At 47.6% G+C, this 20,684-nt stretch overlaps 1 protein-coding gene across 1 annotated transcript; it reads left to right on the top strand.

Moving 5' to 3' along the window:
* The first annotated feature begins 6,515 nt into the window (after window positions 1-6,515).
* On the top strand, window positions 6,516-18,137 carry LOC116837563 (opsin-5-like). Its single transcript, XM_032802092.2, has 4 exons — window positions 6,516-6,588; window positions 10,248-10,541; window positions 12,862-13,193; window positions 17,167-18,137. Exons 1-4 carry the CDS (start codon window positions 6,516-6,518, stop codon window positions 17,509-17,511), a joined length of 1,044 nt encoding a protein of 347 aa, XP_032657983.1. The 3' UTR covers window positions 17,512-18,137.
* The last annotated feature ends 2,547 nt before the right edge of the window (window positions 18,138-20,684 follow it).

The following is a 20,684-nucleotide window of genomic DNA, read 5'->3' as shown; positions in this document are numbered from 1 at the left end:
TCATTTCTAATTTAGCTTCTCATCTGGTAATATAGTTGCCTCTTCTGGTCTGAGGTGCCACGGGTCTGCTGTGCTTTCACAGTCTTGAGCCAACTGCCATTTACCCTCTGATAGTAGCTTTTACCTTGCCCCAAACCTGGTATCTCTCAGAAGCTGAAGGCAGATGTCATGTCTGTGATACCTATGGCATCTGTTCCTAGTACAAAAGGAAGGGTGATGAGTAACTTGTGGCTTAGGAGATTCAGGTTCAATTCCCTCACTCTGCTACAGAGCAGGTGCCTCTTCTGGCTGATGTTGACCAAATCATTTAATCTGTCTGCTTCCTCAGTAGCACCTCCCTGCCTCACAGTTATGAGGATAAATACACTATTGCAAGGTGCTCAGATAGTGCATGTGGGTGCATATAAGAATCCAAGGTAGGTTATTTATATTACAGTAGCATCTAGAGGCACCCTGTTTGCAAGGGCATTGAATACACCCATACAAACAGTCCCTCCTGTGAAGAATTTACAGTGTCAATAAAGAAAATGGGTAAGCAAAGCATGGATACATTAAGTGACTTGACAACGGTTACAGAGGAAAACTGGTAGAGCCAGGAATCAAACTCAGATCACTAAAGTTGCAAGTTAGTACCTTAACCACAAGGCCATCCAGCCTCTTATGTTATTGAGATCTATGCAGGTTGAGCTTGTTAAGTCTCTGGTAGAATTAGTGCCCTGAGGATATGGTCTGCTGTGTTGAATTTCTGGTGGAAAGTCTCTCTGGGATGATAAATACATAATTACAATAAATAAAAATGCCCAGAAGACCAAAGGCAGGGAACTGATGGGTTTGCAAACTTCTCATGTTTGTACTTACAATGACCTACACTAAAGGTTAAAGGACAATCTAAATTAGACTAGAAATGACTACAAGGGGAGGGTAATGGAGGGAAGGATCAGAGTAAACAAGATGAACACATGCTAGCTGTGTGTGTGCAAATCAAAGGCACTCTATATCCCTTTCTTAATAATGGGGAAAGGTGGGGTGCTACTAGATATGCTAATCACTATCCTACAGTTTCCACCTGTGCTAACTTATGGTGGTAGCAGCTACTGTGTCAGAGAGAGGATACCAGACTAAATGAACCACTGGTCCTCTGATGCAGTAGTTTCTAGGGTATATCCTCCATCATGGGGTTCCAGAGCCTGGATTCCAGCCTGAGCCCCAACATCTACACTGCATTTTTATAGCCCCCTCAGCCCACATCCCGTGAGCCCCAGTCAGCTAACCTGGGCCAGCCACAGGCATTTTATTACAGTGTAGACAGATAGAGAACAGTTGCAAGCAGAAATCTTAGGGTGATGATACAGCAAGTGTGAAAAATCAGGAAGGGGTGGTGGGGTAATAGGAACCTATATCAGAAAAACCCCAAAATCAGGACTGTCCCTATAAAATCAGGACATCTGGTCACCTTAAGAAATTTGTTACTGCTAAGATCTTTCCTGCGTGTGGTTAACATCTGGAAATAGAAGACCACAAGAAGGATCTGCAAACATTCCTTTAGAGCACAAAACACAAATTGACTTTGATGGTAGCTACCACCCTCTTAAATTCATTTTCCATTTTCTAGCTGAATGGATTTATCTGTGTACTGGAATGTTCATGGAGAAATTAAAGCCTTCTGAATACTCATGTGACTACATGAGTGTGCAGGCTATTTTGAAAATAACTTCAATTCTAGTGACTGTTTTCTCCTGTCCTTTTTCCAGGATCTCCAGCCTTTACAGTTGGAGTGCAACCCCACTCTTCCCAGTGGAAGCCCCACAGCCTCTCTGCTGCATGTTCATCCTACCAGGGGAATATCCACCATTCCCCCAAGAACCTTAGCCCTCTCCCAGCATGGAGGCATCAGTGCATAAGCCCCTCGGCTGCTCCCCTGCTATCACATTTCAAGGCAACTGCACTTGTATTTCCCCCTTGAGGCCACCCACTCTAAGATCCTGGCTCTCCAGCCATCAACTCTCTTGGGCAGAGACTTGTGTCTCCATCCTGACCTGGGGTTTTTCCAGGCTGCACAGTTCCCTGCAAGTTTCCCAGCAAGTCAGACTGCCCAAGCAGGTTTGCTTTTTTCCTCTCCTCAGAGGCTATAAACAGCATAATTGCCCACAGTTATGAGCTCCCACATAGCCCTTTCTAAGCAACCACACTTATTCTTCAGGTAAAGCATGACAAAACATTCAAATAATAAAAACCTACAAAAGCTTACCTGAGATCACCCTGACTCCAACCTCAGGCTCTCACAGGTATCAGTCCTTCCAAACCTTCCCTAAGGATTGTGCCCCCATCCATAGACAGACAGTCCTGCTAGTTTGCTGGATCAGAAAGAAGACCCTGAGTCAATTTAAACTCAGGCTATTTATTCAAAAGTCCCATTTTTGTCTGTTGGTCTCAGTATAGGTGAGCATCTCCCAGCAGTGGTACCTCTCTGGAGGTGTTACACAACTGGGGTGACTTTGCCTAATCACCCCCCACAGTTCATAGTTCCTGGAAGGCTGTGGGCACCCTCCTCCATGTAATTACACACAATCTCTGGCCCACAAGAATACATACACTTAATGCAGTAAAGTCTCCCCATGTTGTAGGGAATTGCCACATCTGTTACACCTGCCTTCAGCCCTCTCTAGCCCACAGCTTCAACTCTCCAGCTTTGAAATCAGCAGGTAACTCCTGCTGCATCTCTCTGGCCTTCACTCTCTGGCCCTGGCTCCTTAGCTAGGGGAAACCACTCTTGCTGCTCTTCAGCCTTCCCCTAGGAACAAACTACAGCTTCCTTCAGGAACTTCCTGCAGCCTTCCACTCTCTAGCAGCTCTCACCTGCCACCATCTCATTCCCAGGTAGCTCTCACCTACTCCTTTTCCTGACTGAACCCTGGACTGGCTCAGTCTCTCCCCCATTTATATGACCCAGGTGATTGGCGGTCACAGGTGCACTGAGCTCTTCCTTCTTAAAGAGCCAGTGTCACCCTGTGAGTTCTATAGCCAGATCCTTTTGACAGAGAATACTTCATCCCCAGTTCTCACAAACCTCATCCTGTACTTTGTAGCCTGCCTTGTGCTAGAGGAGCACAGCTGTCATGAAGGCTCAAGGTCAAAATTCAGACTTTGATGTAGCTGAGGCTTGAGCTGTTAATTGTTTTGAAGATTAGCACTAAGGCCTTGAACTGATGTCAGAAGCTGGCTGTTCCTGTGAAGGGACGAGCACACAGACCAGATGTGCTCACAGCAGCCAGAGCCATGGAGCAGGCAAACAGCTACATTCAGTCGCAGCCTGTGCATTGTCTTCACGTTCGCTTCAGATACAATCAACTACAACCCAGCCTGGGGGTGACAAATGCATGTTGCCAGCGCCTTATCTGGGAAGAAGGGACAAAGTTTCCTAGCAAGCCAGAGACGAAAGAAGGCATTTCTAGAAACTGATGCCACCTGGTCAAACAGGCTTAGCAGGGAGTCAAACAGGAACCTGAGGCTTTGCACCACTTTGTTGTGGCTATATACCTTCATGGAAGGTAGAGACAAGCCTTGGTAAGTTCTTCAAAGTGCTTCCTCTTTCCTACCGGCATCACTTCGATCTGGCCTGGGCTAAGCTTGAGCCAGCTGCTCTTCATCCAAGAGCTAATTTCCTGTAGGCATTCTGCCCCTGTTTTCAGCATCCCGGTGCTGGAGCTCCGTGGGTCACTTTGCCTTTCAAGAGAAGGGAAGCACAGTTTTGTGAGATTCTGTACAGGAGAGCATCTTTGGGCCAATCCTTGAGTTGCTTTAGGGGTCCTTGACAACAGCTCTGCTTTAAAAGGACAACTTTGTTTCAAAAGGGTGTGAGGCTTGTGTCAGTTGAGAATGAGAGATATAGTTGAGTGTCACCAGAATACTGTAGACAGCTACACCCATGGCATCTCAGGGTTATGTGGGTAGGGATAGCTCAGTGGTTTGAGCATTAGCCTGCTAAATTCAGCATTGTGAGGTCAATCCTTGAGGGGGCCATTTAGGGATCTGGGGACTGGTCCTGCTTTGAACAGGTGGGTGTACTAGATGATCTCATGATGTCCCTTCCAGCCCTGATATTCTATGATCTCACTCTCTCTGTCTAGTGGTGTTGTGGGGATATTAAAGAGAAGAAGGGATAGTATGGATGCCTGTGGGACTCTGCAGATATGAGCCTTGGGAGAGGAGGAACAGATACCTGTCATCCCCCTGCTTGCTCTTCATGCATGGATACCTGGATTTGCATCTAGTAGAGTCCCTTCAGGGCTAGGCCAGTGGTTCTCAGGCTTTTGAAGGTTGCCCTCCCCTGCCCCGCCCCAGAGCCAGAAGCAGCGAAGTGGCTGGGAAGGGTGGGTGCAGATATGGGGGCTGAGGCTGGGGCTGCAGCTGGGTGTGGGTCTGGGGTCAGGAGCATGGCCAAGGATGGGGGCTGGAGCAGGGCTGGGACCTAGGATTGCCAACTTTCTAATTCCAGAAAACCAAACACCCCTTCCCAGCCTGTCCCTGTCCCTTCAAAGCCCCGCCCACCACTCACTCCATTCCCTCCCCCCATTGTTCACTCTCGCTCACTTTCACTGGGCTGGGGCACAGGGTTGGGGTGGGCTCCAGCTGGGTGTGCAGGATCTTGGATGGGGCTGGGGATGAAGGGCTTGGGGTGTGGAAGAGGGCTCCGGGTTGGGGCAGGGAGTTGGAGTGCAGGGGGAGATGGGCTCTGGGGTGGGGGTGCAGGCTCCAAGTGGGGCCAGAAATGATGGGTTCGGGATGCAGGAGAGGGATTGGGCTGGGGCAGGTGGTTGGGGTGCAGAGGGTAAGGACTCCAGATGGGGGGTGCAGGCTCTGGGGTGGGGCTATGGATGAGGGGTTTGGGGTACAGGAGGGGGTCTAGGCTCGGGCCAAGAGGTTCCAAGGCAGGAGGGGGCTCAGGACTGGGGCAGGGAGTTGGGATGTTGTGGTGGGGGGGATGTTGGGTGCAGGAGGGGACTCCAGGCTGTGCCACCAACCAAACTTTTAACAGCCCAGTTGGCAGTGCCAACCAGAGCTGCCAGGATTCCTTTTTGACCAGGGATTCTGGTTGAAAACTGGACGCCTGACAGCCCTACTGGGACAGGAGCCAGATGCAGGGCCGGCAGCTGGGGATGCGGCTGGGGGCGGGACTGGAGCAGAGCTGGGGGCACTTTGGGGACCCTTGAGCTAGGCTAACCTCCCCTGTTCATAGCAGAGGCCAAATCTGCAAGCAGAAGGGATCTTTACACATTCTAATGATCAGAAGTGCCTCAACTGATTCTCCAATTTTACAGCCACAGATACCCAGGTTCTTTTATAGCGCTTATTTGATGTCCATCTACCTGGCTACTCTCACACATCTGGTAGTCAGACACCTAAGAAGTGCTGTAAAATGTACCTGCCAAATTGATATTCAAAATGCATGTACAAAATCAGAGGATGCTTCTGAAAAATAAGGACCTTCATATATGAGTTACTAGGCAGGAATCTGCGCTACAAGTTTTGGATTTGGCGCCAAACTTCCGCAACATTTATTCTGATTTGGGAATTTAGAATCGAGGTGCAGACTATTCTAAAGAGGAGCCAGCTGCACAATCTGGAGTTGATGCTAAACCCCTAGTAGTTTGAGGGGTTTGGATCTGGGATTTTAGTTTGGGCCCATCCCTAGTAATTACACACTGATCCAGAGTGACTGAGAACAGTAAGGTCTGTCCTGGGTCTCTGCTGCTACAAGCACTGCACAATCCTTGAACTGTGCTCACACACTCTATAACCAACCTCCAGAAGCCCTGCCTGCTGGAGTGGGACTGCGACCCCCATACGCTGCAGCCGTAAACACCCTGCCTATTGTAACTAGGGTGACCAGACAGCAAGTGTGAAAAATCAGGACGGGGGTGGGGAGTAATATGAGCCTATATAAGAAAAAGACCCCAAAATTGGGACTGTCCCTATAGAATCAGGATATCTGGTCATCCTAATTGTAACAGGGCAGAGCAAAAAGAAATCTCCTCAGCCCTCTCATCTCCATGCCTCAGAAATAAAGCAATAAAAAGCTCCCTGCTCCATAGCATCTATTTCCTGAGAGATGCTGTTGGACGAGCTGCAATTGCTTTTTGCCCACTGCAGTGCACTGAGAGGGGATTTGCACGGAGATGTTGCTTGACAAGCCAGAGAGCAGAGCGGGAGTGGGTGGAGGGAGCCTCTGGTAGCCAGTCAGGCTGTGAGTGTGTAACCCTGGCTGCGCCGAGCTCTGACACTCCCCAGGGAGGAGTGCTTTCCCCAGCTCCACTCTCCTCATCTCCTGGCAGGGAGCACAAGGGAAATGGAGAGATGAGAATGCACAGGGGGGACCCTTAAATTGACTGCACCCCACCTCTCTGCCTGCACCTGCGGACAAACTACACACAAACCATGAGGAAGACCCTCTTCACCGACCCTCCTAGTATTGCTTTGTCTTTGATTTAAATCTCTACCCACTTCCACACGGGGCCATGGAGCAGCAATATCTCTCCAAACTCCACCCCACAGTGGATTACGGAGCAGGAGTGTTTCTTCTGATCATAGGTGAGTTCTCCCTCCTCAATCACTGATGCTTGTTTAGGAAACAGGAACTGCCAGAATGAAGCAGACTTATGGTCCATTTGGTCCAGTCTCTGACAGTCGCCAGTGCCAGAAGTTTCAGAGGAAGGAGAAAGAATAGGCAGACAGGATAATCTGCCCCTGTCTCCCACCCCTGGTCTCACCCTAGTCTCTAGTAGTTAGAGATTGGCTTGAGCCCTGATGCACAATGTTTACTATCCCTTCCAGAATTTGTTGCCCATAATTTTGAGAATTAACTTTTGCCAGCAGACGTTCTCCTCCGCAGAACCAAGACTGTAAATCGCCTGCCTCCATTTCAGCATCCCGGTGCTGGAGTTCTATGGGTCACTTTGACAATCAAAAAAAGAGAGGCAGTTTTGTGGGGATCTGCACAGGACAGCATCTTTGGTCTGATCCTAGAGTTGCTTCTTAAGAACAGCTCTGCTTTAATAGGACAAGCTTGTACAAAAGGGGGAGAGGGTTTTCAAATAGCATGTGAGTTTTGTATAGGCTATTTGTATATTGGCTATTTGTGTTTTTGAAGGTAGATTTACAATGAAGTACAGTACAGGGGTATGTATATACCACGCAGAGTGTGGCTTCAGCTCAGGATCCTTATTACTTGTGGGCTTCTTGCATGCTTCTGAGTAGCATCTTAGTGATCTGTTTGTTAAGGCTGGGATTTTCCAAAAAGCCTAAGGATGTTAAGCACCCAGCTGTTACTGAATTTCAATAGGATTTGAGTGCTTAGCTCCATTAGGCTCCTTGGAAAATCCCAGTCTAAATTCCTAGCCGCACTATAGGTGAGAGAGGGAACTAGCTAGTCAAGGTGTATGTCAGAAATGATGATGTGAAGTGTTATAGAGGAGGGGGAAATATGTTCCCCAGCTAGGGATCTATGGAAAACAAGGAACACTGTTTATTTTTCAGAGGTTGGACATTTCTCTGACTTCTTCCCCTACAAATACATCACTGCTGCATCTTATTCATGAACACACTGCTACAGTCTTGCTTTTACAGCTAAGGGAAGGCATTGTAAATCATTGCTGACTGTAGACAGCGGGTTCACCGTAAAACTTTAGATCAACCTCACTGCTGCAGAACCGTACTTGCTTGAAAATAAAACAAACCCAATTGTTTGCTCTGGGTATTTTGGACAGGCTAGAGTCATTTTTCTTGCCAAAATATTACTAAAGAGTGTAGCGGTTTGCTAGGTGAAAGCATCCTCCGAGAAAGCGGGGACAACATTTTGTTACTTCTGTGCTCCTCTTAGGTCAGCTAGCCTGCTTTTTTTATAGGAATTTGCACCTTGTGCCTATTTTCATAATTTAAAACAGCCTATCCCTTAACAATAGACTCTTAGTTCAGCCTAGGATTTGACTGAGTGAGGTGCTCAGATACTACATTGATGTGCATGGTATAAGGACCGATATAGGATCAAATACAATGTTAGTTAGCTCAGTCTAAAGCCTTGTGAAACTCCAGTCAAAACAAGGTTAGTTGGCAAGTGCTAAGCTGATCCAGTTAAAGCCTGTGCTTCCCTAACAGCTTAGCACAGGTTTAAACATTTTATTAAGATGATATTAAAAAGAAAGTGAATGGTACAGAGTTTAAGCATAGAAGTTTCTGGTAATAAAGTACAATCACTTTGTCTTGACTAGAGTTTAAGTTTTATCTAGTTAACTAACACCATCTAACACCGCACCCTTAGCTCCTAGTCTAGCCATAGTCATAGTGCAAAGGAACAGACTCTGATGTTAAACCATTTATTAGGGGCTTGGGAGAAGTATGAAGCATGCCATGTGGACATAATGGCTAGCATGCTACAAGGAGTTGAGTAGCATCCAGTCCCCGGGGGTGTTGAATGCACTCTGAAAAACCCAGGTGGCACTTAGCGTAATGACCAATCAGACCTGCTAGAGTTACCATATTTCAGGTTCCCAAAAACAGGACACTTCTGAAGGGAGAGGAGCTAAAGAAAATACCTGTGATAGACGTAATCACTGGGGGTGAGGGGTAGTGTCACTCCCTTTCATGATGGCAGGGTGGCTGGTGCAAGCCAAGGATGCAGTGATAGCCATCAGTCAGCTCCTTCCTGCGGGACCCACTCCTGAGGGCTGAGAGCCAGTAGGTGGGTGGTTAGTAACCAGCAGCTGTGGCTTGCAGGGGAATGGACCAATGAGGGGAGGGGAGGGCAGAGGACAGGAGGGCAGATGCAGGGGAGGGACCAATTGGGAAGTGGACCAATCAGGGCTTTTTTGGAGCAGCAGATTGTCTGCTCTGCAAAAACTCGGGACATTTCCTGTTATTTTAAAAATACCACTGGAGAAAGAAAGCTCAAAAAAGAGATGTATGGTAACCTTAACTCAGAGTCCAATCCTGCAGCTCTGCATGTAGAGGCCTGGGAGGGCTGGGTCCTGAGGTCAGGGAGACAGAACTTTGTGATGAATTCAGCAAAGCTAATAAAGCTTCAGAAAGGAAGTTTATTCAGCAGAGATTTTCACTGAAAGAAGCATTACAAAAACTGAAGAGTCTTATTAGGTGAAGGGTCAAATTCTGCTCTTTTCTCAGTAAAGTCACAGAATAAAGCAAAGGTCTGACCGCCAAATCATTGTGTTTTGAACATCACAGGCCCAATTCATTGGTATGTCTTGGCAAGGACCAGTTAAGCCAGGTTTATGGCTGCTTTGCATTGCAAGAGCTGTGCAAATAAGCCAGACCATATCAGGGAATCTGGCCCTGTCTATTTTAAGCCAGGCACATTTCTGTGCACTAGTTTTTTAGTTTTTAAGATCTCACACACAGATGGATCAGCACAGATCCCCTAGGCTAAAACAGTGCTTCTAGGTCCCACAGGAAGGTCTGGGTTTGACTTTTAGCTCACCCTCACTGCGTTTACACTAGTATGACCCCACTGACTCCAACAGACTGACACCATCCTAAAGAAGAGGCGCAGCTGCAGGCAGGTCCCAGTAAGGACAGGAGGCAAAACAAAATGTCAGGTGCCTGGCTGCAGCAAAACAATGAATGCTGGGATTAATTCTGCAGCATCCTGTCACTAACAATGTCTGTTCAAGCCAGCTGCAGGGACTGACCCAGGGACCGCTTGCTCAGTTGTGAGGATACATGCATTCAATACTGTGAAGGGCTTTGATGAAAAACCCTACGTAAGAGCCAAGTGTTATCATTACTACCACATAAACTTGATGACCAGGCCTGGCAGCTTATAGCAGCACATGCAAACCTCTGTGTTATCTAGCCACTAGAGGGAGCCAAAAAGCCACATCGTTAGCCAAACGCCTCTGAGTGTCCCAGCGCATCTTAGCTCTGTGTCTGCAGGGACGTCCTTTCAGAAAAGTTTTTGTGGGGGAGGTAGGGAAAGGACAGTCATGTCAGAATCTAGAACATTACACGTGTTTATTTCATATCCTGCAAAGTCTGTGGGGGAGGGAGGGGCAAAAAGCAGAAAGACATAATGGAGAATATGAAAAGTCAGGGGGGAGCAAATGGCACCTCTACGTATCTATCTTTTAGATAGGCCAGCGACTGGCACTGGTTGTCTTTCACAGCGTCAAGCACATCACTGGCATGTCAACAAATACATCGATCATTATTACTATCTTCACTTGTTTCTCCCCTCTCAGGCATCCTGACGATTCTGGGGAATTCAGCAGTCCTTGCTACTGCAGTGAAGCGCTCTTCCCATCTCAAGTCACCCGAGCTGCTTATAATAAATTTAGCCGTAACGGATCTTGGAATGGCCATCAGCATGTACCCGCTGGCCATTGCCTCAGCATGGAACCATGCCTGGCTGGGAGGAGATGCATCCTGTATATATTATGCCCTGATGGGTTTCCTCTTCGGTGTCTCCAGCATGATGACCTTGTGTATGATGGCTGTGATCCGGTTCCTTGTAACCAACTCATCCACGTCTAATAGTAAGTAATAAAATACAACACTGAAGACTGTCAAGGCTGGGTCGTGGGCAGCCAGACCTAGTGGTCAGAGTTGGAGTCCACAATCAAGAGTTGAGAGTCAGCTGGGTCAGGATACTGAGAGATCAAAGGCAGGAGACAAACCTGGGATCAGAACCATGAGTCAGTAACCAGGGTCAGGCCGGGTCAGGATACTAGGAGGTCAGAGACAGGAGTCAAACTGGAGATCAGAGGTGAGGAGCCAAGCCAGGTCAGGATGCCAGAAAGTCAGGCTGGGGGAGATGCAGGATGAGGAGGCATAAGGTACACAGTCCAGGATAGGGTGGATCCTGGTTGTTCAGACAGCTTCCTGTTCCTGTTGCTGGCTTAAATAGGGCAGGCAGGCCAACTGGCTGCTTTGGGACTTCACCTTCAGGGCGGAGCTTCAAACCGTGGCTGGACTTCATAGGTCCTGGGGTCAGCAGTTGTCAGCAGGCTGCCCAGTGGAGGGCTGATGTATGGCTGCTCCTGTGAACCTGGGTCATGACAATTAGTCATCCGGGGTCCACAATAGTCAAGCATTGGGCTGTTATGTTGAAAGAGCGAGTTTCAGGTCATAGGTGACTCCCAGTTCATCTTGCTGGCTTCTGAGAATCCTTTCCTTAGGCCCCTAATGCAGGACTGTGGATTACATTAGGCAGCTTGGTACATAGGAGCTAGGAACTGCAGCACTCCAGTACCTTTATGGATATGGTCCTAAGTCTCTGTTCCTCAGTTCTCTATATGTCAATGCAGGTGATTCCTTCCTCCCATCCTTTTTCTGTCTCGTCTATTTAGGCTGTAATTTCAGGGAAGGCAGTGTCTCTCACTAAGCACACGTACAGCGCCAAGCACAACGGGGCCTCTAGGTGCTGCTGCAATACGCATAATGCCACAATGATGGATTTCAGACTAGAATTTGGTGCTTAACTGTCCTGAAACTCAGAATCTTTTAAGGTTTGTCTATCCCTGTTCCTTGGTGACCTGTTAGGATCCCCACTCCTTGTGTGGGAAGCTGGGCATTTCATTAAAGTGATATCTTTGAGGTCCCCTGAAGGAAGAGTGCAGTAGAAGCCCCTCAGAGCTATAAGCAATTTGATAGCCCCTCTTCAGCAGGCTACTGACAACTCTTTCCAAGTAGGCTGCACTTCATTATCTTTAATGTGTTGTCAGCTGCTCTTAGGGGAAATGAGTAAAGAAACCATATGGCAGAGGATGAGATTTGGCTTCAGAAGAGAAGAGACAGACAATAGCCTCTGGGGTGCGGGGAAGCAGAATGAGTCCTCCATGACATGTGACCTATTAACTAGAATGAGTTGGTTCTACAAGGCATCACTTAAACAGGTAACTTTACCAAAGCACCAATGAGAGACACAGGCCTAGTTCCTGGTATTGCAAAAGATACTTTGCATTGGCCTGGATTTCCTGGCTATGGGGAAATTGGGCTGGTTAGAACCCGCTTCCTGACTCATGCACCCCCTACCTGCAAGGAGCTGGCTGGGAGAAAGAGGCCTAACCAGACCGCTGCACACTGGCAATCCTGGCCTGCTGGCATGGCCCCCTGTAGGCTTGTACGATTCTAGAGTAGCAGCCTTGCAGCTGCTCTTAGTTGTTCCAGGGACTAGACTGGCATTCAGAGTATGTCTACACTGTGATAAAAGACCTGAGGCATCGCTGCAGCTGACCCGAGTCAGCTGATTTGGGGTCACAGGGCTCTAAAATTACAGTGGGGATGTTTGGACTCAGGCTGGAGCCTGGGCTCTGAGACGCTCCCCATGACATTACAATGTTTAGCTCTGTGACCTGAGCCTGGGCTCAGAGACTTGGTGTTGCGAATATCTTATTAGATCATCGATTTTCCCACAGTGACCCAATGATCAGGGAGCTGCAGTGATAGCTCAGCCACCTTTGCAGCCCCATTCCCTGGCTGCATTGGATGAGAAAAGGCCAGTTTGAGGATCTGGTGCAGAGGGCTGTGAAAGCCAGGGCACCTCCTTGACTTCAGCTGTGGTTGGCATGGTACAACAACATTGATACATCAGAGGGCACTGTCTGGTGGGCAGGGCCGGCTCCAGTCATCAGCTTATCAAGCAGGTGCTTGGGGCGGCAACTCCGGAGTGGGGTGGCACTTTCAGGAATTCGGCAGCAATTCAGCTGAGGGTCCCTCACTCCCGCTCAGCGCGAAGGGCCTCCCGCTGAATTGCTGCAGATTGCAATCACCCAAATCTTTTATTCCTTTAAACTAGCCCTGAAATCATGGGGTTAATGTGAGATTCATATGGACTTGCTCTTCCTTTCCTTCCAGGCAATACAATCAACAAGAACACCGTTTGCATTTTGATTGCGTTCATCTGGCTGTGCTCGCTGCTCTGGGCCATTCTGCCTTTGCTGGGTTGGGGTTATTATGGCCCCGAACCATTTGGCATCTCCTGCACGATAGCGTGGAGCGAATTCCATAACTCCACCAACGGCTTCTCTTTCATCCTGAGCATGTTCATTCTGTGCATGCTCCTGCCTGCGCTGACCATCCTCGCCTGTTACTTGGGCATAGCGTGGAAGGTTCACAAAGCATATCAGGAGATACAGAACTTTGACAGGATCCCTAATGCGGCTAAGCTGGAAAGGAGGCTGACACTGGTAAGTGACCTGAAGAGCCAGAATAGGTCAAAGCAAGGAGGGGCCCTGTGTGACGTGACCCTTGCAGGAACCCAACTAGCTCCCTTCACACTCAGTGAGTGGAAATTTCTTGCCCACTTTATTTTGCACCTATCTGAGGATCTGTGGCATTTCTCCAATCTGATCCAGCCAGACTATTTTACATGAGTGGTACATAAACCCCCCATTTTGGGAGGCTAGCTCCCAGCCCCACCCCTTCTGCCTGAGGCCCTTTCCATTCCACTCCCCTTTCTTTCCTGCCAGAACCCCAAGCCTCCCACAGCAGCCAAAGAAGCCCCGCCCCAAGTCCCAGCCCTCCAGCCCAAGCCACCTCAGCCCACCCACTTGAGGCCCTGCCTGCTTCAAGGGAGAGACTGAGGGAGGATGGGAAGAGGAGCAGCATGGGTTGGACCACAGGAGAAGATTGGGACGTGGCGGAATAGGGGCCTCAGGGTGGACCCATAACTTGGCTGTTTGGGAAGGTTCAGACTCCCCTGACCTACTATACCCGTCACCCATGCTGTTTTTATAAGTGACTCAGAATATCTGAAAGCTGCTGATTATTCCTTTCTGTGGTCTAAGAAACCAGAAAGAATTGAGTGCAACTTTCCAAGCACCTAAGGACTCTTTCCCCATCAGCTCCAAACAAGCTGACAGGTGCACAGCTCGTACCTTTTAACCAGCGCTTAGAGATGTGGGAGATCCAGGTTCAACTCTCACCTTTGTCTGACATGGAGAAAGGATGTGTGCTTGGGTCTCCCACATGCCAGGAGAGTGCTGTAGGAACTGGGCTGTGGGTTAATGTATACTGTCAAAAAGCTGCTCTCCTCCAGAGGGAAGGTGGGCAAAGTAATATTTTTGCCTGCTACACAAGCATACAGTGTGGGTCAACTATTGTAGCTATGCCGTGTCTTGAATAGAAAATATGGGTTGGATACAGAATTTGGGTGAAATACTTTAGCTTGTGCTGTGCAGTAGTTCAGACTAGGTGATCATAGTGGCCCCTTCGGGCCCTGAAATCCATACATTCATGTTGGAAAGTGCTTTGAAAACCTCAGATGAACCCTAGCATGGAAGGGCTGAATGTTATTTTGTAAGAATAGGAAACAAAACATTAATTTTTCCTTGATGAACATCATAAAGGACTCTCCAGTTCAAAGAACTTTTATTTCCTCAACTTCCATCTGCTGGTGCATAGTGTAATTTTTCATTATTTTACTCCCTTCTATGCTACAGTAAACAGAAGTGCCTAGCCTAGGTTCTGGGTACCCTTTGAGAAACTACATATCATAAAATAAGGAGGATCTAGCAATTACCCTAGGATAACACTACCCTAGAAGCAATATATGACCAAGATTAATTTAAGGCCCAGATCCTAAAAGGCACCTAATTTCCACTGATTGGGAATTAGGTGCCTAAATACCTTTGAGGATCTGGGCCTAAGAGAGCTACAAAGTTAGAAGTGTCAGCGTTGCCAACTTTTGCAATTTAATTGCAAGTCTCACAGAATTTGATGTTTTTCTTAAAGCCCCAGCTCCTGGAGTCACATGATTACCTGAGACTCAGCTTTTATTTAAAAGAAAAGTTTCTAGCCTCATGGTTGCAGAGAAAAGCTGGAAAAGGTGACCTATAAAGGCTTAAGCATTATAAGACAAATAGAGAACCCAGAATGGTGTGGGTTTTTTGTTTTTTTTTTTTAATTTTCAAGATTGTAAAGCTGTTCTACTGATTTTAGGGGCCTGACTCATGGATTTTGAAAACTCTAGGCTCCTACAATTGCCAGCCTCGAGTTAATGAGCACAGATGAGAGCTATCACTTTTGAAAAATCAAGCCACTTATTAGGAGCCTTAAAAAAACAACAAATCAAATTCCTATTTAAAATCTTGTCCACATTTAATAAACACCACTACCCAAATCACCTCCAGAACTGCCCTGCCTTCTAACCATCCTTCAGCCTCACCCATCTCCTAAGTCCCTAGAGACCAGGGAGACAGCTGGGTCTAGTTGCACAACTGGACATGGAGCAATGGGAAAAGCAAATTCAAAAGGTTCAGGGCCATAATGGGGCATATCTCATACCCTCTGCTGACTGCAGCTGCGGCAGCCTCTCCTGGGGAGAGAGGCAGTCTTCTAGATAGTAATTATTGTATTAGAAAGAAGTGATAAAAGTACTGATGCCTAATTACTCTTCGGAGAAAGTCATTACTGCGTGATTCCACCCCATAGTTCTACAAATTTACATAATTTGTTCTCCCCATCCATTGGACAGCAAGGGTTGTTCAGTCTCCAGCTGCATTCATTTCTTGGCCTCAGCTGAGAGGGCTACCAAGGCAAACCAATTAGTGCCCTTCCAAAATGCTAGGTTTTGTGTTGTGGATGCTTGTCAGCATTCATCAATTCAGAAAGGAGACATAGTAGTTAAGGTCATAGGGGTTTGATTTATGCTCTGATAAATGACAACACTTTGATCATGCCCTACCACTGGTAAGACCCAGCTGGCCTCCCATCTTAGGGGTAAATGGTGCATGTTAGACACACTCATGCATTGTGTGTGACTCACCGATCAGTGCATTCTCCCACCCCAGCAAGGCAGGCTCTGTTCCTCTGGTGCCTGCTGCTGACAGCCAATCTGGCTTTGCAGAAGTCTGCTGCTTCTTGTGGCTTGGCCCTCCAGCCAGGTCAAGTTCAGTCCCCTTCTGGGGGAACAAAGTCCCACAAACAATGGTTGATGATGACCTCAGGCCAGGTCTTCAGCCTCCAACTATGAGCTCAGTGGACCCTCCATCCCTTATCTCTGGACTTTTAATAGTCCTTACATCTTGTATCGGGGGCTTTCACACCATTCTCCTTGATGGCCAGAAGAGGAACCGAGGCCTTCCCTCTCCTCTGGGTTCCAGTTCGGGGGCCCTGTAGCAAGCAGCTAAGATTTGCTCCCTCAAGCTCCTTGCTGCTTCCCTGTGCCATTTCCTGCCTTGCCCTGTCCCTCAGCCCTTTCCCCCGCTCCCTTCTGAGCTCTTCAGTCTGTTCAGACTCTTGTAACAAGCAACTCCTCCCTGCAGGGCCACTTCCTGTCCTTCTATCAAGGCTCTCCACTGGGCCTTGTGCCATCCCGCTCAGTATCTCTCCTGGCCTTTTGCCAGAATTCCCCCAAACCTTCTCACCTCAGGGCTGCCGGCCTCTTTTACTCCCCTGAAGTCCTTCCTCTCTATTAGCCACCCAGCTCCTTTCCAGCTGGGACAAATCCTAAATTAGGCCTGGCCCACCCGCCAGGTGCCACTAACACACTCTTTGCCAGAGTGGTGTACACACCCCGTCACAGAAGTGCAATGATTATCAGGAGGTGTCCTACCTCAGGATCAGAGTCATGATTCATTAATGTGTTCTATACATGTAACTACCACTGTGGACAGACATCCGGAGAGCACTTGGATCCACACTGGTTTCAACAGCATGACTACACTACCATGAATTATATACCTCCTGTACTATGCTGCCCATTAGACCTACATTATACAGCCGTGTCCCTGATTTATGCTTGTATAAAAGTATCTCCAGTCATGCTGAAATGGGTGTAAAACACGTTAAGGTATCATTTTGAGTGGGGTTCTGCCTTGTAGCCCTACAGTATTTTTAACGGACATAGAGACCAGATGGTGCTGAGTAAGGCCGGTCAAAAATTTTCCATCACAGCTCTTTTTTGGGGGTGGGAGGATAAAAAATTGGGGTTTAGACTAAACAAAGCTGTTCATTAAAACTGTCTTCTTTTCTGTATGGAAAACAGAAATATTTTGAGGCAGCAGTGCCTCACGAGAGGTGTAGTTCAGGGCCCTTATACTTCCATTTGCTGCCATGGTCCAGGCTCTCTGGCCATACTCCACCACCTGTGACGTATCACAGCCAGGGAAGGGAAAAAGCTGTGTTAGCTGAAGACTGAACACACTGTGCCTTTTTCAGATGGCCGTGCTTGTCAGCGTTGGATTCCTTGGTGCCTGGACACCCTATGCAGCTGTCAGCTTCTGGTCAGTCTTTAACTCCAGCAATTCTCTACATCCTCTCATTACGCTACTGCCATGTCTGTTTGCCAAGTCTTCAACAGCTTATAACCCTTTCATCTACTACGTCTTCAGCAAAACTTTCCGGCGTGAAATTAAGCAAATGAAGTGTTGCTGTGGCTGGCTACCTCACTTTAACACAGAGAACTCGATCGAAAACCACGTGTCGATGATGTGGATGGGTAGAGAAAACATACGTGCTTGTCCAACTGCAAAGCTGAACTATGGGGAGGCCTCAACCCAGTGAGCAGCAGAGCTGGCTTTACAAACACAGCGGAAAAGCTTACTTCATCCTGTATTATAGGGACTCAGTCCAGGAGGGCTGTCATGATGTATGTTATGATAAATTGCTGTCGTAAATTGAGTGTTGTAAAGAACCATGATTTTTTTTTAAAGTTAAGCAGCAAGGAAACAGATGTTTTGAAGGACTTTCACTTTATGAAAATTAAAAAAATCAGTGGGTTCCCCTCTGCCCTAAACCAAATGAAAAAACAGAAACCAGCTTTAGCTTAACTACTGTGGAGGAATAAGTATGATGCTTGAAAGAGGATGTACGGTTTTTATTTTTCCCCTAACGCTTCTGACTTTATGCTGGAATCTCATGACTGTGCCTCAAGAGAAAACAACTGATAATACTGAAGTTGAACCCACACTTCAAAATTAGATGCCTTTAAACAAAGAAGGAGAATATGCCACTTCCCCAGCAATAAGAAAGGACAAACATAGCAGAATCAAGAACACTCACCAGCTGGAAGAGACAGGCTACGCCGATGCAGCAACCATTGCAAAATGGCCATTTGAGGGCTACAGTTGTTTGCCTCTCCCAATTTACAGGCCAGGTGCCAGAAAGGCATGTCAGGGCAAGGATTCTATAAGAGGCGGGTCTATACTGAGGACTCAGGGGAAGGGCCTCTGGAGGGCTTAGAGGGTCTACTGCTGCAGAATGTAAAAAAGTGTGAGCAGTGAAATAATCTTTAAAATAAGGAAGCCTCCTCTGCCTTTCCCCAGCCCTGCTCCAGTCAGGTACTCTGTGTCTAGCTCCCTGCAGCGGCCCATCTCTCTCTTACAAACAGAGAGAGACTGTTTTGTCTGCCCCTGGCTCTCTGCCTTATAGGGCCAGCTGAGTGCTGTTTGGAGAGGGGCTCCAGCTGCAGCCACTTCCCATCAGCTCAGCCTAAAAGCGCTGCTTTCTCCAGCCACAGCCCCTCCCAGGCCGTTCTAACCCTTCAGGGCAGAAGCGGGGTAACCACCCTGCTACAAACACTTTGTTGGCTCCCTTGACGCACTTTGAGAAAGCAGTGGCGCTGTCCGGGGTTCTCTGCTCGGTGTCCCTGTCAGGTCCCTTCTTATGACCCTCTGACCACACTCCCATCCCTGTTCTTTTATTAGTTGTCCCCCGTAATCAGTGGACTTTGTGGTCCTGTGGGTCCTCCCCTTCGGCTGGGGGTCCTTTAGCAGTGGGCGGCCCACCCGCCCACTTCCCGGAAACCCAACAGGTACAAAGACTTTGTTGGCCTCCTGACGCCTTTGAGGAGCAGTGGGTGCTGTCCAGGGTTCTCGGCGGTGTCCCCGTCAGGCTCCCTTCTTATGACCCTCTGACCACACTCCCGTCCCTGTTCTTTTATTAGTTGTCCCCCGTACTCAGTGGGTTTCTGCGGTCCTGTGGGTCCTCCCCTTAGGCTGGGGGAGGTTCCTTTAGCAGTGGGCAGGCTCCACCCGCCCACTTCCCGGAAACCCAATAGATACAAACACTTTGTTGGAAAATGCTGATTTGTCAAAACTGAGCCCATTTGTGGGAAAGGGTCAGTTTTGACAAATTTCCTGGTTCAAAAAAACCAAAAAACTTGAAACCCCACCCTAAGTTTTGAAATTGTTGAAACCTCCCACTTCAACATTTTCTAAATGAAAAGTTCCAGTTTTTGGTTTGAAATGACTTTTCATTCCAAAATGTCAGTTAATTTATAGTTACACCAAAAAAAAAAAAAAAAGAGAGAAAGTGAAAGAAAGCTATCAAAATAAAATGTTTTGATTGAAGGCATCCATTTTTTTAATGATTTTTGGATCCTAGAGCTTGGGCTCCAGCCCGATACCAGAAGTCTACACAGCAATTTAACAGAGGAAATGTGGGGACAGGTGCATGTAGGGGATACGCTAAGGACTGGGGAGTGAAGGGAGAAGACTGGTTGGGCTAAGGAGAGGGAGAAGGGAGGCAGGATAGTTATGTGACTGCTATGGCAATTTCTAGTAATATCCTTTAAAAGCCCTTATTGTATTAGTTTATATATTATCGCAGGCTGACACTGTAAGTAATCTCCTGAGGGGTGTAGATGTAATAGATGTAAGACTGAGGACTTCAAAAGACTCTATTGAAAATGTGCCTGACAAGTATGGACTTTTTGGCCAATGGGTATTAAGTGGATTTCCTAGGGAATCCCTAGGGCAAGGTTAATGCAAGTTTCCACCCCTTTGGAAAATGCAAATTCCCAGCCTTTCGAAGCTATGCCCTGAGCAGGGGGTCATCGCCTGCTGATTACCTGTAACAGAAGACCAAGCTCAAAAGCCCGAGCTGTATAAAGAAATGGCTGATCTGCCCAGTTGGGCATTCTCATTCTGGAGCTAATACGGATGATCTTGTAACCATGAGGAAAACCCAGTTGTAGATTCAAAGGACTAAAACCTTCCAGAGCCCTAAGCTGGAATGGGTGAGACTTCTGATAATCTTTCTAGCATGCATGTGGGTTCTTTTATTTTTTTAATAGGTTTTCTCTGTAATGCTTTTATCTTAAGAATAAATGTGCTTGCTTAGAGTGATGTGGTCATTTATAACTGCAGGCGATACACTGGTCATAGCCTTCAGAGGTGCTGGCCTCTTTAGACTGTCTGGCTTGCTGGGGATATCACAATGTAAAGCAGGGCATTGTGCAGCCTTAAAATCACTGTTCAAGAGGGAACGACACTCGGGTCTCCACTCAACATAGGTGATCGCTGGGAGCCAGAAGCCTAAAGTGGGTGCCTTTAGTGGACCATGAAGGGGGAATACAGGTGTACTTACCCTGAAACTGTGGCACACATCATTACCTCTGAACATGGACCAAGAAAGCAGTGAGCTAGGTTTTAGAGTGAAATTCAGCCCTTCCTGCTCAAAGCCCATGTAAGCAGGCCTGAAGCAGGGAACTGAAGAGTAGTGTGTGTGGTGAAATCAATCCCATTAGTTCAAATAAATTGGATACAGCAAGCATCAGCCAGTTACAAAACAGCCACTTGAAAAGCTAAGCTGATGCTCTCTGCCAGATTTAAAGGGCCAGCCCCAAGAAATGCATGCTGGGGGGAAAAATCCCATAAACTGGCCAACATGCAGTGAGGAAGTGCAGATAGTCCCCAGATAAAGTGCTCTGGCTGAGCTGTAGCCTTAGGTCTGCT

This window comes from Chelonoidis abingdonii, chromosome 3 (genome assembly GCF_003597395.2).
Source record: "Chelonoidis abingdonii isolate Lonesome George chromosome 3, CheloAbing_2.0, whole genome shotgun sequence".
Taxonomy (NCBI): domain Eukaryota; kingdom Metazoa; phylum Chordata; order Testudines; family Testudinidae; genus Chelonoidis; species Chelonoidis abingdonii.
Note: the sequence above shows the minus strand (reverse complement) of the source record. Positions and strands in the feature narration are given on the sequence as shown.

Coding starts and splice junctions, on each gene's coding strand:
- LOC116837563 (XM_032802092.2), top strand. CDS start 6,516: ATGGAGCAGCAATATCTCTCCAAACTCCACCCCACAGTGGATTACGGA. Junction 10,542..12,861: donor CAACTCATCCACGTCTAATA/GTAAGTAATAAA, acceptor CTTTCCTTCCAG/GCAATACAATCAACAAGAAC. Junction 13,194..17,166: donor TGGAAAGGAGGCTGACACTG/GTAAGTGACCTG, acceptor TGCCTTTTTCAG/ATGGCCGTGCTTGTCAGCGT.